Below are 15,158 nucleotides of genomic sequence, written 5' to 3'. Positions count from 1 at the left end.
GCCACTGAAAGGTTCTCAGCCTAACCAAGTAGAGCCATGAAACTTACAAGTTATTCCATACTTTTTTGACACTTTTTGTTTCATTTCATATCATTGAAACAATATATCCTTCTAGATGAATACTGACCTATTGTTTTATTGCAAGAAGGACTGCTTCATCTTATATATGCAGGTGTACTAAAGGTATATACAACTAGGCTTTTCCTTCTAATTTTCCTTCTATATTTATCCCTTTAATATTTTAGGATCTCCCCCAAATTGGAGTCTGTTTACCTATATATATTAACACAGTAACACTATAAATGATGGTTGAAACACATATTCTTTTCACAGAGAGGGTGGTGCATGATTGGAATGGTGCATACTTGCAAAACACACTCATATAGGTCAAGGAAGAACTTATCTCTTTCCTCTGTATCCCTATTCATGTAAGGGAAACATCAAATTCTATGGCTCAAAAACAAATTTAAATATTGCTTGAACCATTATTTAAGGATCAAAATCTTATCAATTTCAAAGACAAAAGGGAATAACTAAGTAGCACAAGTGTCAACCTTCTCCAAAGATATTTCTAAAATGTCCGATACATTCAGATTTGTCAGTGAACTGCTTTGATCTACTGTAACATAATGCGATAAATTAATTTTTTAAAATAAACGTAAACAGTGAAATGTACTTAGTGACATAGATGCCAGCTCTTTGGGTGCCTGAACACCCCCAATATTTTTCCCTGTAAGTGTGTAGATCTGAGGCAGCAAGCTCCATGTTGCACAGCTACAGGGAGGGTTTCTGTATCTTAGTTACTGCTCCCATTTTTTTTCTGAAGCCTAGACAGAAGAGAGAATTGCTGTAGCCTAGCAGCTGCCAATGGCGAAGGCAAGCATAGCAGATTGACACTGACAAAAGGAACAGACAGTTTCAGATAACTTTATTGGCATGACAATTTGACTTATGTTGCCAAAATAATAACTATAGCAGTTAAGGAAAAAAAAAAAAAAAAGACTGAGAGATACTGGGAGAGGAAAAGGATCAAGGAAGGGCTGAAGGTAGGTTTATCATATGGTTCCAGGAAAAGTAGGATGGATTGAGACATCTGGGTTTTATTTCCATTGCACCTGCTATACATTTCATTTAAGGACAGCCTGGTCAATTGAGTTCACAACCGACCATGCTTTAATTTTCTATATATAGACTTGGTCATTTATGTTGAGTCAAATACCCCCAATCATTTTTAAAAGTTGACTCCAATGCATAGCGGCAGAGTATATTCATGAAAATCTCATTTTCTGGATTTTTTTACTCAACTTTTTAAGGCCTTTAGAAAGTACAGGAGAACTGAATTTGAGCTGCAAGTTAGAGATGACCTAAGATTGACACACTTGTCCCTTTATCTAAGGAGCCTCAAGTCCCTGGAGTTTTACAGCATGGGCCACATAAATTTTCCAGATTAACTAAAAAGTCTTATTCTACCCAAGTCACAAAAGATACACCTCTTTTTTTGGAAATGAATCTCTAGAACAAAGCTTCAAAGGATATGGGTAAAAGGATTAGACTAGTAATAATGTTATGAAGTATTTATTTGCATGAAGGTAATGGAACATTCTCCCAGTAGAAGTAGTAGAGACTAGGATGATAACAAAATTCAAAACAGCATTAGACAAATACGTAAGGGCCCGGATTCTATAAATGGAGTCCTGATTGTAGGTGGCCAACTGCTGCTTAACCAGCCAATCGGGATGCACTTTTCCTAAAAAAACAAAACAAAACAAAAACTCCCAAGGCAGGCTGCCTATATTGGAGGTGCCTCCGGGAGCCTAGGGAGATGCTCTAGCCCACTTAAGCTTGCCTAAGGCTAGGTGTGGTGTGGTTTGGCCAGGAAATAGCCTTAGGCGGACCTAGGCGGCCATTTGCATTTCCCTAGCCCAGCAGGAGATGCGTACAATTTAGGCCAGCAAAATTCTGACCTACATTGTAAGTTGATGCGGCCACTGAGCTTATCACTGCCATGATAAATTTAGCGGCCTCAGCCATGGCCACCCCTGAATTATCATGGCAGGAGGGATGCCCAGTCACTTCTGCCCAGCACCCCCCTAACAATTGCAGGTGTAGGGATGCCCAGTTCCTCCTGTCCAGCACCCCCTAATAATGAGGGATGCCCAGTGACTCCTGCTTGGCACCATCTACGCCCTCCATAGATCACCGGCTGGATACCCCACCTCCCTACCAGATAGTCAAGCCCACCATTTGACCCCCATCATCCCCCAACTGGAGCCCCCTCCTCTACCTGGACTCCTCTAACCCCACCCCAACCCCCAGTCCCCCCTCTAAAATGTTTTTGCTGGCCAGCCAACCGGATCCTATACATAGTCCGGGCCAAGATGTCTAAGAGTGAGCAATGGATTATAGAAGTTAGCAGTCAAAGTATATTGTCCTTAAATGCCAACAATTTCTGTTTTGCTGTTATGTTACAGGTAAAATAACATTTTATGAAAAGGATAACCATTCCAGTGACTAATCCCACTTCCTAGATACAAATGAAATGGTGCTTTACAGTCTACAGTATGAATTGGTAATGATATATTTTATTGCAGAGTAAATTATCAAAAGTGACAAAGTACAATAGTAACAGTCCACTTTTTGCCACAGTCCAAGTGCAATCGAGTGGAAGGAGTTTATTGAATCTTGTTCTGGAATGTAAACTGTTCACAAATAGGAATTCTATAAAAGATGCTCAAAACTCAGCACAGAAAAAAATATGTACTCAGCATTCTTCTATAAGAGGTTTTCTGAGATGAGTGAGCTTTATAGAATAAGACTCGATTCTCGTGCCTAAAGTTGATCGCTGGAAATTATGCAAGCTGAATCCTGGTGTAATTGTGAATTGCTTTATATACTACCTTTCTTTACCAGCACCCAACATTTCAGAGCTTAAATGGTGCTAGTCTCAGGGCGCTGGTCTTGGACCTGATGGGCTGCCGTGTGAGCAGACTGCTGGGCACGATGGACCACTGGTCTGACCCAGCAGAGGCACTGCTTATGTTCTTATGTTCCTATATATTCTTAAATTGAAGATATTTTTTATATGTGCTATTTAATCCCATTAAAGTTCTCTTCTGTAGAGACCTGGTTCTAGTCCTACAAGAAGGATCAGAGGAGTAATAGTTCTTTGTGTTATGGAAGATTTCAACCTACACAGCTTCTTTGGATAGAACTGCTTCTATGTTCCCTAGGAATAATATCTGTAAGAAACAACTAACCTCCTTAGATCCACTGTTGGTCCATATTTTGTATTAAACAATCAGTAGACAAATATGATATGCTTAATAAGATTGCTTTTATTAAATCAATGCAAATTATGATGGCAATGTTTCAAATTAATGTTATGAGATGACAAAAGTTTCAAATTAATGTTATAAGATAAAGCTTTTTAAAATCTGAATGATCGCCAATTTAAATTTTGAGGTTACAAGGCATGGTTCTTATTTGTGGAAAGTTGAGTTTCAGTCTTGCTTTTTCACTTCTTTGGTCCACCAATGAATTGGTTCTGCTGGTTTTTGTTTTGATATCCACCTAGAATGAGAACCACAAAATTTATTTATTTATTCAGTTTTTTAGTCTGTCCTCCCAAAGGAAACCAGAACAGGTAAGAAAGTATATCCATAATAATAGAGACAGGACAGAGATGACATAATTTACATAAATTACAATATAGATATGACAATAAAACATATGCACTAAGTAGCATCTGGTGAGATTAGATGAAGTATACCCTATCAACTTTCTCAGGCTCCCTGCATACTTTCTAATACTTCATTCCCTATGTAAGGATAGAAACATAGACACATGACGACAGATAAAGACCAAATGGCCCATTCAGTCTGCCCATTCACAGCATTCACTCTCTCCTCTTCTCCCTAAGAGATCCATTATGCAATTTTCCATTGATAGAGATAAAGATTTCCTCTGAACTGTATACAATACTCAGTTAGCACATTCAACATTCTAAGTTGACATGCTTCAACTCTCCCCCACCCCCCCTTTTACAAAATCATAGTGCGTTTATTAGTGCTGGCTGCGGCAGTAACAGCTCCAGCACTCATAGAATTCCTATGAGCTTTGGAGCTGTTACCGCTGGGGCCAGCACTAAAAAATGTGCTACGGTTTTATAAAAAAAAAGGGAGGGGGGCATTTATTGGCTGTCTTTGTATACTTATAAGAAAATATTTATTTTATTTCTCTGTGTGGAAATTAAATCTAAATCTGGAAAATGTAGAGCAAAACTTTTATATGAGATAATGCACAGAAAAGCAGCTCGGTATCCTCTGTCCAACAGTGGCCAACCCAGGTCCCAAGTACCAAGCTAGATCCCAAGTAGTAAAGGTCCCAAGTATGCTACTTATCCTAGGAATAAGGAGCCAATTTACTAAAGGTGCTGATAAATCATGAAAAATGCCATCTTCATATTAAAAATATTGAGGATATTTCAGATTTAAATCAACCTGAAGAACTTTTGCAACTTTATCCTGTTTCTAAAACAATTCTAGTATTCTAGTATTATGAAATAAACCTTCAGATCATTACCTTGGGCTCCACTCTGTGAGTACTGTGATGTCTGACCACACTGTCCTCCATCATAGCCACCTTGGGAAACCGAGCTTGATTCTAACGTGCAAGAGAGTAAGAAGAGTGCTTTTGGGATATTTTCATCTTCTCAGCTTCAATGTAACATAGCAATTGATTCTCATTACCAGGAGATGTTGCCCTATTTTAACTTCCTTCCATAACTGATAGTATACAGTAGAACAGCTTGCCAGATACAGTTATACAAAAGCCCTGCTGACTGTATTTCTGTTATAAGCTCAGAGCATGGCTGTTTCCATGACTGGTATTGATGCAGATTCTGTCTGATACTTCTGTACATTTTAGCATGTTTTAGTACATTTTTCTTTTTTATTTACTAAGGTAGATGCCTAACTTTAGGTGCCCCTTATAGAATTATTCCCTAAGAGACGGCTTTTACTTAGGCATCAACTGATAATTGTCAGAGATAACTACTTATTTGCCACTGAAAAGTCACAGATAGCCTAGAGTAAGTGGCTTGAGCAGAAAGCGGCTGTTTCTAGATGGTAAAATTGTTTTGAATATTGATCCGCAAATTTACAACAAAAGATCATAAGAATTGCCATACTGGAACAGAACGAAGGTCCATCAAGCTCAGTATCCTCTGTCCAACAGTGGCCAACACAGGTCCCAAGTACCTAGCTAGATCCCAAGTAGTAAAACAGATTTTATGCTACTTATCCTAGGAATAAGGAACTATAAGTAGGCTTAGCCTATGGAAAAGTCATTCAGGAGGATACACTTATTGTTCCTTTTACGAAGGCACAGTAGTAGTGCTTCTGCAGTAAATGCACCAAAGCGCATTTAGTTCCTATGGGTTTCAATGCATTTACCACAGCAGTATTGGTACCACAGCTTTATAAAAGGGGACCTTATTGAAAGGGCTTTTTAGTTTGGCATTTTTCCATTTCTCATGTTGAACCAACCTAGATGATCATGTGGTTATAATATATGAAGATTTTACTGCAAATAGAGGATCCTGTGGTTTGACACAAATGAACTTATTCACTGTGTCAGTAAAAGAATCAACATTTTGTAATCAAAATATTTTATAAGAATGCTGGAATGTCAACAGCATTACCCATGTTGTTTCAAGTAATGTAAGTCCTGAAATGAGAGGGAAAAATCCGATTTTTTCCAGGATCAGAATCAATGTGCCAAGAGTGCATAGTTTTCACAAAGAGAGTGTATTCTTTTATGATCAGTACACGCTCTTTGTAAAAGAGTGCACACTGTTCCAGACATTGTCTCTAAAATGAAGACAAAAAAACAATACCAAAACAAAACGAGATGAAACCAAAAACTAAATCAAATTTCCCACAAATAGCATGGGAAATTAAATACAGGAAAAATGTAGGGCCCTACACCCCTTGAAATTTAAACTGTTCTGAAAGGCAGTTATTTTAAAGATAGAAAGCAGTTATTTTGACAAAAGGATTCTAACAAATGTTATTGTAATGAATTAAAACTTACGACCAGAGACTTGAGCTATCTGTTCCAATGATTGGTCAACTGCAATCTGAGAACTCTGTGAGCTCTGATTCCACTGGTTGCCAGAAGCACCTCCCTGGCCAGTAGTGAAGGATTCTAATAATACAGAATAGAACAGAATTAGATTTGATTCTTTTGGAAGAGATCACACTACTAATAACACGAAAAATACACAGTGGTGCCCTTCTACTAAGCCATGTGTGCATTCAATTAGCAATTAATATGAGGGGCCGTTGAAAAGTTTTCAGTCCAACCAATAAATCTGGGGCAGAATCATTCGAGGTCTATATACTTAGACCAGTGATTTTCCACTTTTTTCATTCCGTCAGAAAAATACTGAACAACAAAGGTGGAAAATCACTGGACTAACCCCCTCTTCTATTAAACTGCACTAGCAGTTTTTAGCGCAGAGAACCGCACTGAATTGCCCGCATTGTTCCCGATGCTCACAGGAACTCTATGAGCATCAGGAGCAGCACGGGCCATTCAGTGCGGCCCTCCACGCTAGAAATTGCTAGCGCAGTTTAATAGAAGAGGCCCTAAGTGCATAGCCCGCAGTGGAGACTGTCCCAACTTTGTTGGTTGGGCTGAGAACTTTTCAGCGGCCCCTCGTATGCAGTACCTGGCAAAAGTTAATGTGAGAGCACTTTACTGGTTGCTATTTAGGAGGTGCTAAGTGCTCCTGTGTTAACTGTGCATTGGGCAGTTAACACATGGGAAGTTAAATATGCTAGCTGGCCAATGAATCCCTGACAGAAAAATTAATAAAACTTCATTTGTGTGCAGTTTAATGCAGAGAAATAGGCAAAATCCCTTTCATGCTGTCACATAGTACTATGGCAAATGTGACGCAGCCCATAAGAATTGAAAGGGCTGCGATGCATTTGCTGTGTGGGAATCACTTCCACAGCCTTAGAAATAGGGATCCAAAATGCCATGATTCCCAGTTAATATTTTCCATGTCATTTCAGAATTCTAATCTAAAAGGATCTGAAATATGGTTTAAAAACGGAATTATTGTAAACCCTGTAGTACTGTGCCACCATGCCACTGGTTAAATTGGGGTGAGCCCCGATCTTGACATGTATCACTAAAAATAAATTCAAAACTTTTCATCTTTAGTGAAATTATAGTGTCAATTTTTTGCATTAAAGATTATTCAAAAGTTTCATACATTTTTTTAAAGAAAACATAATGAATTAAAACTTACGATCACAGTGTTGAATCTGTGAACTATGACTTCCTTGGTTTCCACAGCCTGTGCTCTGGCCAGTTGATGATATTTCTAATTATGTAAAATAGAAGATAATTAGAAGTATGATTCTGTAAAGGTTTGACATTTTCTTCTTAAAAATGTGATGAACATTCATTTGCCAAATCCCTGCTTCCATTTTAATTTTGATCCAGTTTAATAAAGCCACCATAACTGCAATGCTTTGTCAGAAGCCACAAATCATAATTCTCTCTGCAGTCTGATGTGCATGTACCGATTCTGGACCGTTTTGAGTGTAATTCTCTAAGCGTCACCTAAAGTTAGGCTCCAGAATATTGAAGGGCAAATTCTATAAGAAGCGTTCAAAATTTACGTGCCTAATTAGGCACCATTCAACGCAACTCAAGTAAAATTGGGTGCTGTTTAATGAATCACACTGAGCGGAACCTATTTTGGAGGCACCCAAGAAATAGGCCAGCTCCAGGCACAACTAAAAGTTAGGCGCCTAGCTGAGCGCTTAAGCACGCTTAAGAGCAGTAGTTCTGCAACAAGATGCCTAACATGTAGCCACACCCATGCCTCACATGCCTAGCGCCTATATTTTTGAAGGCCGCCTACATTTTAGAGGCGCCTTGTTACAGAATTGCACTTTTTTGATAGGCCCCTATGTTTCAATCAGTGCTTATTAGAAAGCTTAATTGAGCTTGTTACTCAATTTAGATAGGCGCCTATCTAATTGGGCGCCTCCAAAATAGGTAGCTAACTTCAGAATTTGGGCCTGAGTGCTGAGAATGCACTACTTCCATAATAGAAAGCTATTTATTGTAAGTCTACATTTACTAGCCTAAATTAGGCCTAGCAATTACGCCAGTTAAATGGATGGTGTAAAAGCTTGCACAAAACTGTAAGCAGTATCTGCTGGTATTCTATAACCCGCATGTAAAGCAATATACACACCCCAAACCCACTCATACCCTTTTCAGGTCCTTCTCGCTTGCAGTTGCATGCGCTGGAATTTATACACACAATTTATATAAAATAAATTAGATGACGTTATAGGCCTAATTTCTTATAACCAATTAATGCCAATTGAATCCAATTATAGCCAATAATTGATCATTAATGCAAATTGACACCTTGTTATGCAATTAACCTTCCCTTTTACAAACCCATAGTGTGGTTTTAAGCACCGGCCATGGCGGTAACAGCTCCAATGGCCCATAAAATTTCTATGAGCGTTGGAGTTGTTAGACGAGGAGAGGTGGGAAGGGGAATAAATTCTATAACTTGTGCACCCAACTTTGTGTTTAGGTCAGAAAGGCTTCGTAGAACTAGGCTTTAAGTTTCATTGTTTGAATCAATGGTCCCCAACCCTGTCCTGGAGGACCACTAGCCAGTCGGGTTTTCGGGATAGCCCTACCTAATATGCATGGGGAAGATCTGCACTCTTATCATCTTCATTACATGCAAATCTCTTTCATGCATATTCATTAGGGCCATCCTCAAAACCTGACTGGCTGGTGGTCCTTCAGGACAGGGTTGGGAACTACTGGTTTAAGTGAAACCTTGTCTTTGCAGCATCCTATGTCATGGTTATCCAGAGAAACTGAAACTAGGATTAAAAACTGAATCATAACTTCCCATATAAAAGCAGTGTGGGTAAATATGTAGGTCATGACATATTTCTCTAGAAATAAAGAATCAACCCTTCATCTTAAGTGAAAATAAATTATGCTATCAATTCCTTGCATTATAACATTTTCACTGTTCATGAAAGCAATCGTCTCTAAAGAGAAGAAATGAGTAATTCTATGAATGCAAATATCTCTAAAAATCATACAATAATTGTTTCTATGGAAAAATTATGCAATGAATTAAAACTTACGACTAGAGGTTTGATAGTTCTGTTGAGAGGAATCAATTGCAACCTGAGAGCTCTGGGAGCTCTGGCCCCACTGGTTTCCACAGCCACTGCTCTGTTGAGAGGAATCAATTGCAACCTGAGAGCTCTGGGAGCTCTGGCCCCACTGGTTTCCACTGCCACTGTTCTGGCCAGTTGAAGATATTTCTAAAGATGCAGAATAGAAGACAATTAGAAGTATGATCTTGTAAAGATTTCATATGTTCTGCTTTAACACCCAGAGACCCAGTATTGTAATATTACAACATCACATTTAAGGCTACAAAATAAACCCTCCCCCATTTTTTTTCTTTTTAAAACTTCATGTACATTACTAATAGAACCTATTGTTCAGTTCTGCAACACCATTGGATGGTTGAATGTGTAAATAGGTCTGTTTATCTGGCCATGAAGTCATACAACCCTGTTGCCTGCTTTGGAGTAATGATGTCCATTCCCTCTGCACACCACTGGAGTACTTTCAGAAGTTTGTGACAGAAGATATGATCAACGCTCTGGCAGATAACACAAATCAGTACAGTTTTCAGAAGAAAGGATCATCTATAAACACAAACACAAAGGAAATAGAGCAAATGATTGGCATGTATCTGAAGATGGGTCTTGTCCAAATGCCTGGAGTCCGTATGTACTGGGAAGCAGACACAAGATACAGTCCTGTCGCTGATGTAATGTCACGAAACAGATTCCAGTCTCTGTTGACATCATTACATTTTGTGAACAATCTAACCGTGTCTGAGATGGAACAAAAAAGTGACAAACTCTGGAAACTCAGACCATGGCTTGATGCTTTCAGAGAGAAATGCCTAAAAGTGGTCCCTGAAGAACATAACTCTGTTGATGAAATGATGATCCCTTTCAGGGGGAAATTCAGCAGCATCAAACAGTACATGCGTGGCAAGCCAAACCCATGGGGGTTCAAGCTGTGGGCAAGGACTGGAATCTCTGGTATACTTTGTGATTTTGATGTGTACCAAGGCAGTGTGAATGGAATACGGGCAAGATCTGAACTTGGACTATCAGGGGATGTTGTGATGAAACTTGCTTCCACACTTCCACATAGTCACAACTACAAGATCTATGCAGACAACTTTTTCACCAGCATCCCATTGATAGTTAGGCTGCTGGATTGTGGAATTCATTACACAGGAACAGCCAGACAAGTGCGCCTTCCAAACTGTAATCTTGAGGATGAGAAAAGCTTGAAGAAAAAGGGAAGAGGAAGCTTTGATGTCAGAGTGGAGTCAAATCACAACATTTGTGCTGTGAAATGGTTTGACAACAGACAGGTTACACTTGTGTCTTCCTTTGCTGGCCCACAACCAGTGGAGAAGATTCAACGCTGGGACAAAACTGCCAAAAGATTTGTTGAAGTTGAGAGGCCTTATATCGTGGCTGCCTATAACAAATTCATGGGCGGAGTGGATTTGTTAGACTCATTTGCAGCAAAATACAAGTTTCCACTGAAGTCCTACCGCTGGTACCTTTACATCTTCTGGCACACCATTAACCTAGCTGTGATCAATGCTTGGCTCCTGTACAAAAGGGACTGCAAAGCTTTGGATATCCCAAAGAAACAGATGCTAAACAGGAGAATGTTTCAGGCCCAGTTGGCATCTTCTCTTATCCTGATCGGAACGGCTGGGTCAGTGTCAAAGCGAGGGCGACCATCTGCAAGCCCAGTTTCATCAAGAGGGGGCACCTTGACTTCCCAAAAGAGGCAGTTTACAGATGATGGAGGTTCTTCAGCTGCCATGACAGCCAAAAAGTCAAATGCACACCCTCCAAAGGAAGTTTGCAAGGACATGATTGGACATTTTCCCATCAAAGCCGATAGAGGACGGTGCCGACACTGTGCAAAAGGCTATACCAACACACTTTGCAGGAAGTGCAATGTTCGCCTGTGCTTTTCAGAGCAAAATAACTGTTTTTGGAACTACCATAACTGAATAAATGAACAAATAAAACATGCACATATAGGGCTCGATTCACAAAACCGTGCTATGAAGATAGCACAAGTGCTATTTCATAGCGTGGCCGTTTTTACCCGTATTTGCGCTAACATGAAATTTTTTGTGCAAAAACACGAAATTTCTTGATTACCGTGTCAGAACTCATTCAGAATTTCCTGGGATTTACCCTCCGTCCCCCACCCTCCAACATACACCTAACATTATTAACTTAATCCAGTTTAACAAACCAGTCATAACTGTGATGCCTTGCCAAATACCATACATCATAATTCTCTTTGCAGTCTGGTGTACATGTACCCTGAAAATGGACAGTGAGTCCCAGTGTTTGGGTGACAGACGGATCTCCCTTCCTTTCAGGAAATGTGAGTATCTCATCTAGAAGAGCTGAACTAGGATTGGAGCTGGGCTGTGGCCTCCCATGTAGCAGTGTGTTATGTGGCCAACTCAAGGCCATGACAATCAAGTTACATTTGAAGTGAAATAAATTATACCATTGGCTCTAAAGCAACACTGGCTCCTTCTTACATTTAAGATTTGATGTTCCTTGAATATAACTGACAGAGCTGTTTTTTATATTCTAATGACAGCAGTATTTATGTTTGATTTTTGTCTTTTTTAAATATTTGATGCTTCCCTCCTAGAATCACTGATTAAGCGATATAACTATTATTTTTGTAAATAGAAATGAAATCTTAAAAAAAAAGAAAAAGAATAGATTTATAAATACAAACATCTCTAAAAATCACACAAGAATTGTGACATATTTTCAATGGAAAATTTATAGCAATGAATTAAAACTTACGGCCATGTCCTTGATTTATCTGTTGAGAGGAGTCAATTAAAACCTGAGAGCTCTGTGAGCTCTGGCCCAACTGGTTTCCATGGTTACTGCTCTGGCCAATTGAAGATGTTTCTAATGATGAAGAATAGAAGAGTATGAATTAATGCTTTAAAACGTCATGAGCATTCAGAACTTCCTGGAATTTTCCACTCCCCTCCTCATTGCATTTCTTTCTTGAACAAATTTAACAATCTTAGTATTACTATAATACTTAGTCATATTTCTCTAAAGTCTGATGTGTATGTTCTTTGAATCTGGACAGTAGGTTTCAGGGTTTGAGAGACAGGTTGGTGTCCCTTTCTTTTAGCATTCCAGTTTTAGCCTGTCTTACGGAGCTAAAACTAGGATTAAAATTAAGCTATGGTCTTCCAAATAATAGTGTGCTGCCACACTGCTGAGGAGTCAATAGTAGAATCATTCTTCCTTGCGTTAAAATGTTTTCAGAGTTCTTGAATTGAACATAAGAGTTGCCATACTGGGACAGATAGAAGGTCCATCAAATTCAGCATACTGTTTGCAAGTGTGGCTAACCCAGGTCACAAGTGCCTGGGAAGATCACAAGGAGTAAAACAGATTTTATGCTGTTTATCCTAGGGATAAGCAGCGGAATTCCCTAATCATCTCAATAAATGCTTATAGACTTGTCTTAGGAAATTATGCAAACATTTTTTATACTCTGCTAAGCTAACTGCTTTTACCACTGTTTCCAACAACAAATTCCAGAGTTTAATTACATGTTCAGTGTAAAAAGATCACATAGCATGTCTACACAAAAAAATATTTACATGAACTGCCTTTACCAATTGTTGATGTTTCTGACAATACAGAACAGACTAGAAGAAATTAAATTCTCTGCGATTTTGCTGTTGTCTGCTTGAACATTTCATTTGCAAGCCTTCACAGATGCAATTCTTTGCCATAAGTTAAAGACCACAATTTCTTGTGGAGTAAATGCACCCTGAATCTAGACAGTCATGCTATCTGTTTTAGGGATGGTTTCTCTCCCATAGGCTATGGGGTAATTGATTAAGCAATGTTAGATTTAACACACCTCTAATGTGCTTTAAGGAAATTATTGCACATTAAATTCTAAAGTCCATTTAATACCTGTGGCCTTTAATGTTTAATGCATGTCAATTCCCTTAAGGTACATTGAGCTACTTAAAACCCTAATGCTGCTTGATGAATCCCCCTTCCTCCTAAAAATAGAAGCTGAAGCTGGCCTTGCCAACTCAGTCTACGTCCTCTACATAGAAGTGTGCCACCCTTTCACTGCGTTTATAGGCTTAACCCTAAATTAGTAACAATTTCTTTAAAAGTGGAATATTATTCTAGTAGATTAAGTGAACTCTAATACTTTTACAAAGTCAAAAAGAAAATTAACAATCACTGCATCATAATGAAATACAACTTACGATCATAGCTTTGACTTGTATTTTGGCATGAGTTGTTGTCTTGATCCTGTTGGTATGTTGTCTGCTGATTCCACTGGCTGCTACTACGACCACCACCCTTGGCAGACATTGTTCTCTCTTTCTACAGCAGTGTGGGAGAAGAAGAGTGGCTGTGTGAGTCTTTGGTCTGGTCTGTATGAACTTGCCATTTATATACACAGGTAGTGTTCCTCCCTGTGCCAAAATAGCATTACATGTGCATTGGTGGAGCCCTTAAAATCAATTAGGAGGTTAACATAGACTGTATAATTATGATAATTCTGTAATAATTTTCTGCCTCACAGGTTAGGTAGATATCATTTATCATACTTTTTTATTTTCATCATTTGGTATGATGTGATATATGTGTTAATATATAAATTATACCTTGCCATTTTTGGAGATTGAATCATTTTAAATATTAGAGGCCACTTTACCAAACCTGACCTGCAGGGTAATTTTATAAATATATTTTCATGTATATATGACAATATGGATGGATGGATTATGTTGCTGAGTTGGCCACTGACCCCTGACAACATGCACACTGAGGAATCCACCCTGTGATGTTTCATGGCAGAGTACAGGAGTGGTTTGCATTGCTTTCTCCTGTGCAATGTATGGCTCCACTATTTATTTATTTCTAAAATTTCTAGACCGCCTATAACTAAGCGGTTAACAACATAAAACATTCACAATAGTTAAGTACAGCATAAATGGAAACACTTTCAACTACAGTACAATCACATATTAACTTAACCCCCTCAGTCTACAGCACCTGGTATTCCCAGGTGGTCTCACATCCAGGTAAATCCCTGCTTAGCTTCTGATAGTAAGAGTGGGCCTGCCCAGGGCAGCCAGACTATAGGCATATATATGACAATATACATGTATAATTATTATTATTTGGATTTAGTTTATGCTCTTCAGTTATAGTTCAAAGCCACTTACATTCTTATAAAAATCACCCAGTCACCCAAAACATGTCTATGTGGATATCTAGACTGTTGGAACGTCCAGACCGCCAAACATTCAAAGTTATAAGCAATTTTTCCATGTTTTAATAACCCGTTTGGGTTCATACAGCTCTCAACTCGACATTATAGGCTTGCTCTGACAATCGAGTTGTATAAACTGAGGACCTATCACAAATTTATATTAATATTGAAATTAATTTGTTGGATGTTAAATCTTCTGTGATCTCCCAGTATACTCTACAGTATCATTGAAACTTTCTTTCTTATTGGGTTTTTTGAGACTGTACAAGTATACTTGCATAGAAACATGATGAAGATAAAGGCCAAATGGCCATCCAGTCAGCCCATCTGCAGCATCCACTATCTCCTCCTCCCCAAGAAATCCCACGTGCCTGTCCCACGCTTTCTTGAATTCAGAAACAGTCTTTGTCTTCAGTCTCTAACACATCTACCAGGAAACTATTCCATGTATCTACCACCATTTTATTAAAAAAAAAAAAAAAAAAAGTATTTCCTTAGATTACTCCTGAGCCTACCCATGACAAGAAGGTATGTCCTTATGTGTGAGTTTGGTATAGCCATATTCTAGAGGCAAGTCTGAGTGGAGTGTGATTGGAATTCCAATTTATACTCACACTTTATGAACTATGTCTTATCACATATATTCTAGGATTGGAATTATACCTGCTCTC

General features: G+C 38.7%; 1 protein-coding gene across 3 annotated transcripts in view; it reads right to left on the bottom strand.

The window, feature by feature from the left end:
- Nucleotides 1–15,158, bottom strand: part of LOC117360152 (hornerin-like) — a 155,327-nt gene that overhangs the window by 88,356 nt on the left and 51,813 nt on the right. For all 3 annotated transcript variants that reach the window (XM_033943886.1, XM_033943887.1, XM_033943888.1), the window contains exon 5: nucleotides 9,210–9,392. In XM_033943886.1, the coding sequence (XP_033799777.1) occupies nucleotides 9,210–9,392 (183 nt within the window). The remainder of the gene's footprint in view (nucleotides 1–9,209; nucleotides 9,393–15,158) is intronic.

Source organism: Geotrypetes seraphini, chromosome 4 (genome assembly GCF_902459505.1).
Source record: "Geotrypetes seraphini chromosome 4, aGeoSer1.1, whole genome shotgun sequence".
In the NCBI taxonomy this organism is placed as follows: domain Eukaryota; kingdom Metazoa; phylum Chordata; class Amphibia; order Gymnophiona; family Dermophiidae; genus Geotrypetes; species Geotrypetes seraphini.
Note: the sequence above shows the minus strand (reverse complement) of the source record. Positions and strands in the feature narration are given on the sequence as shown.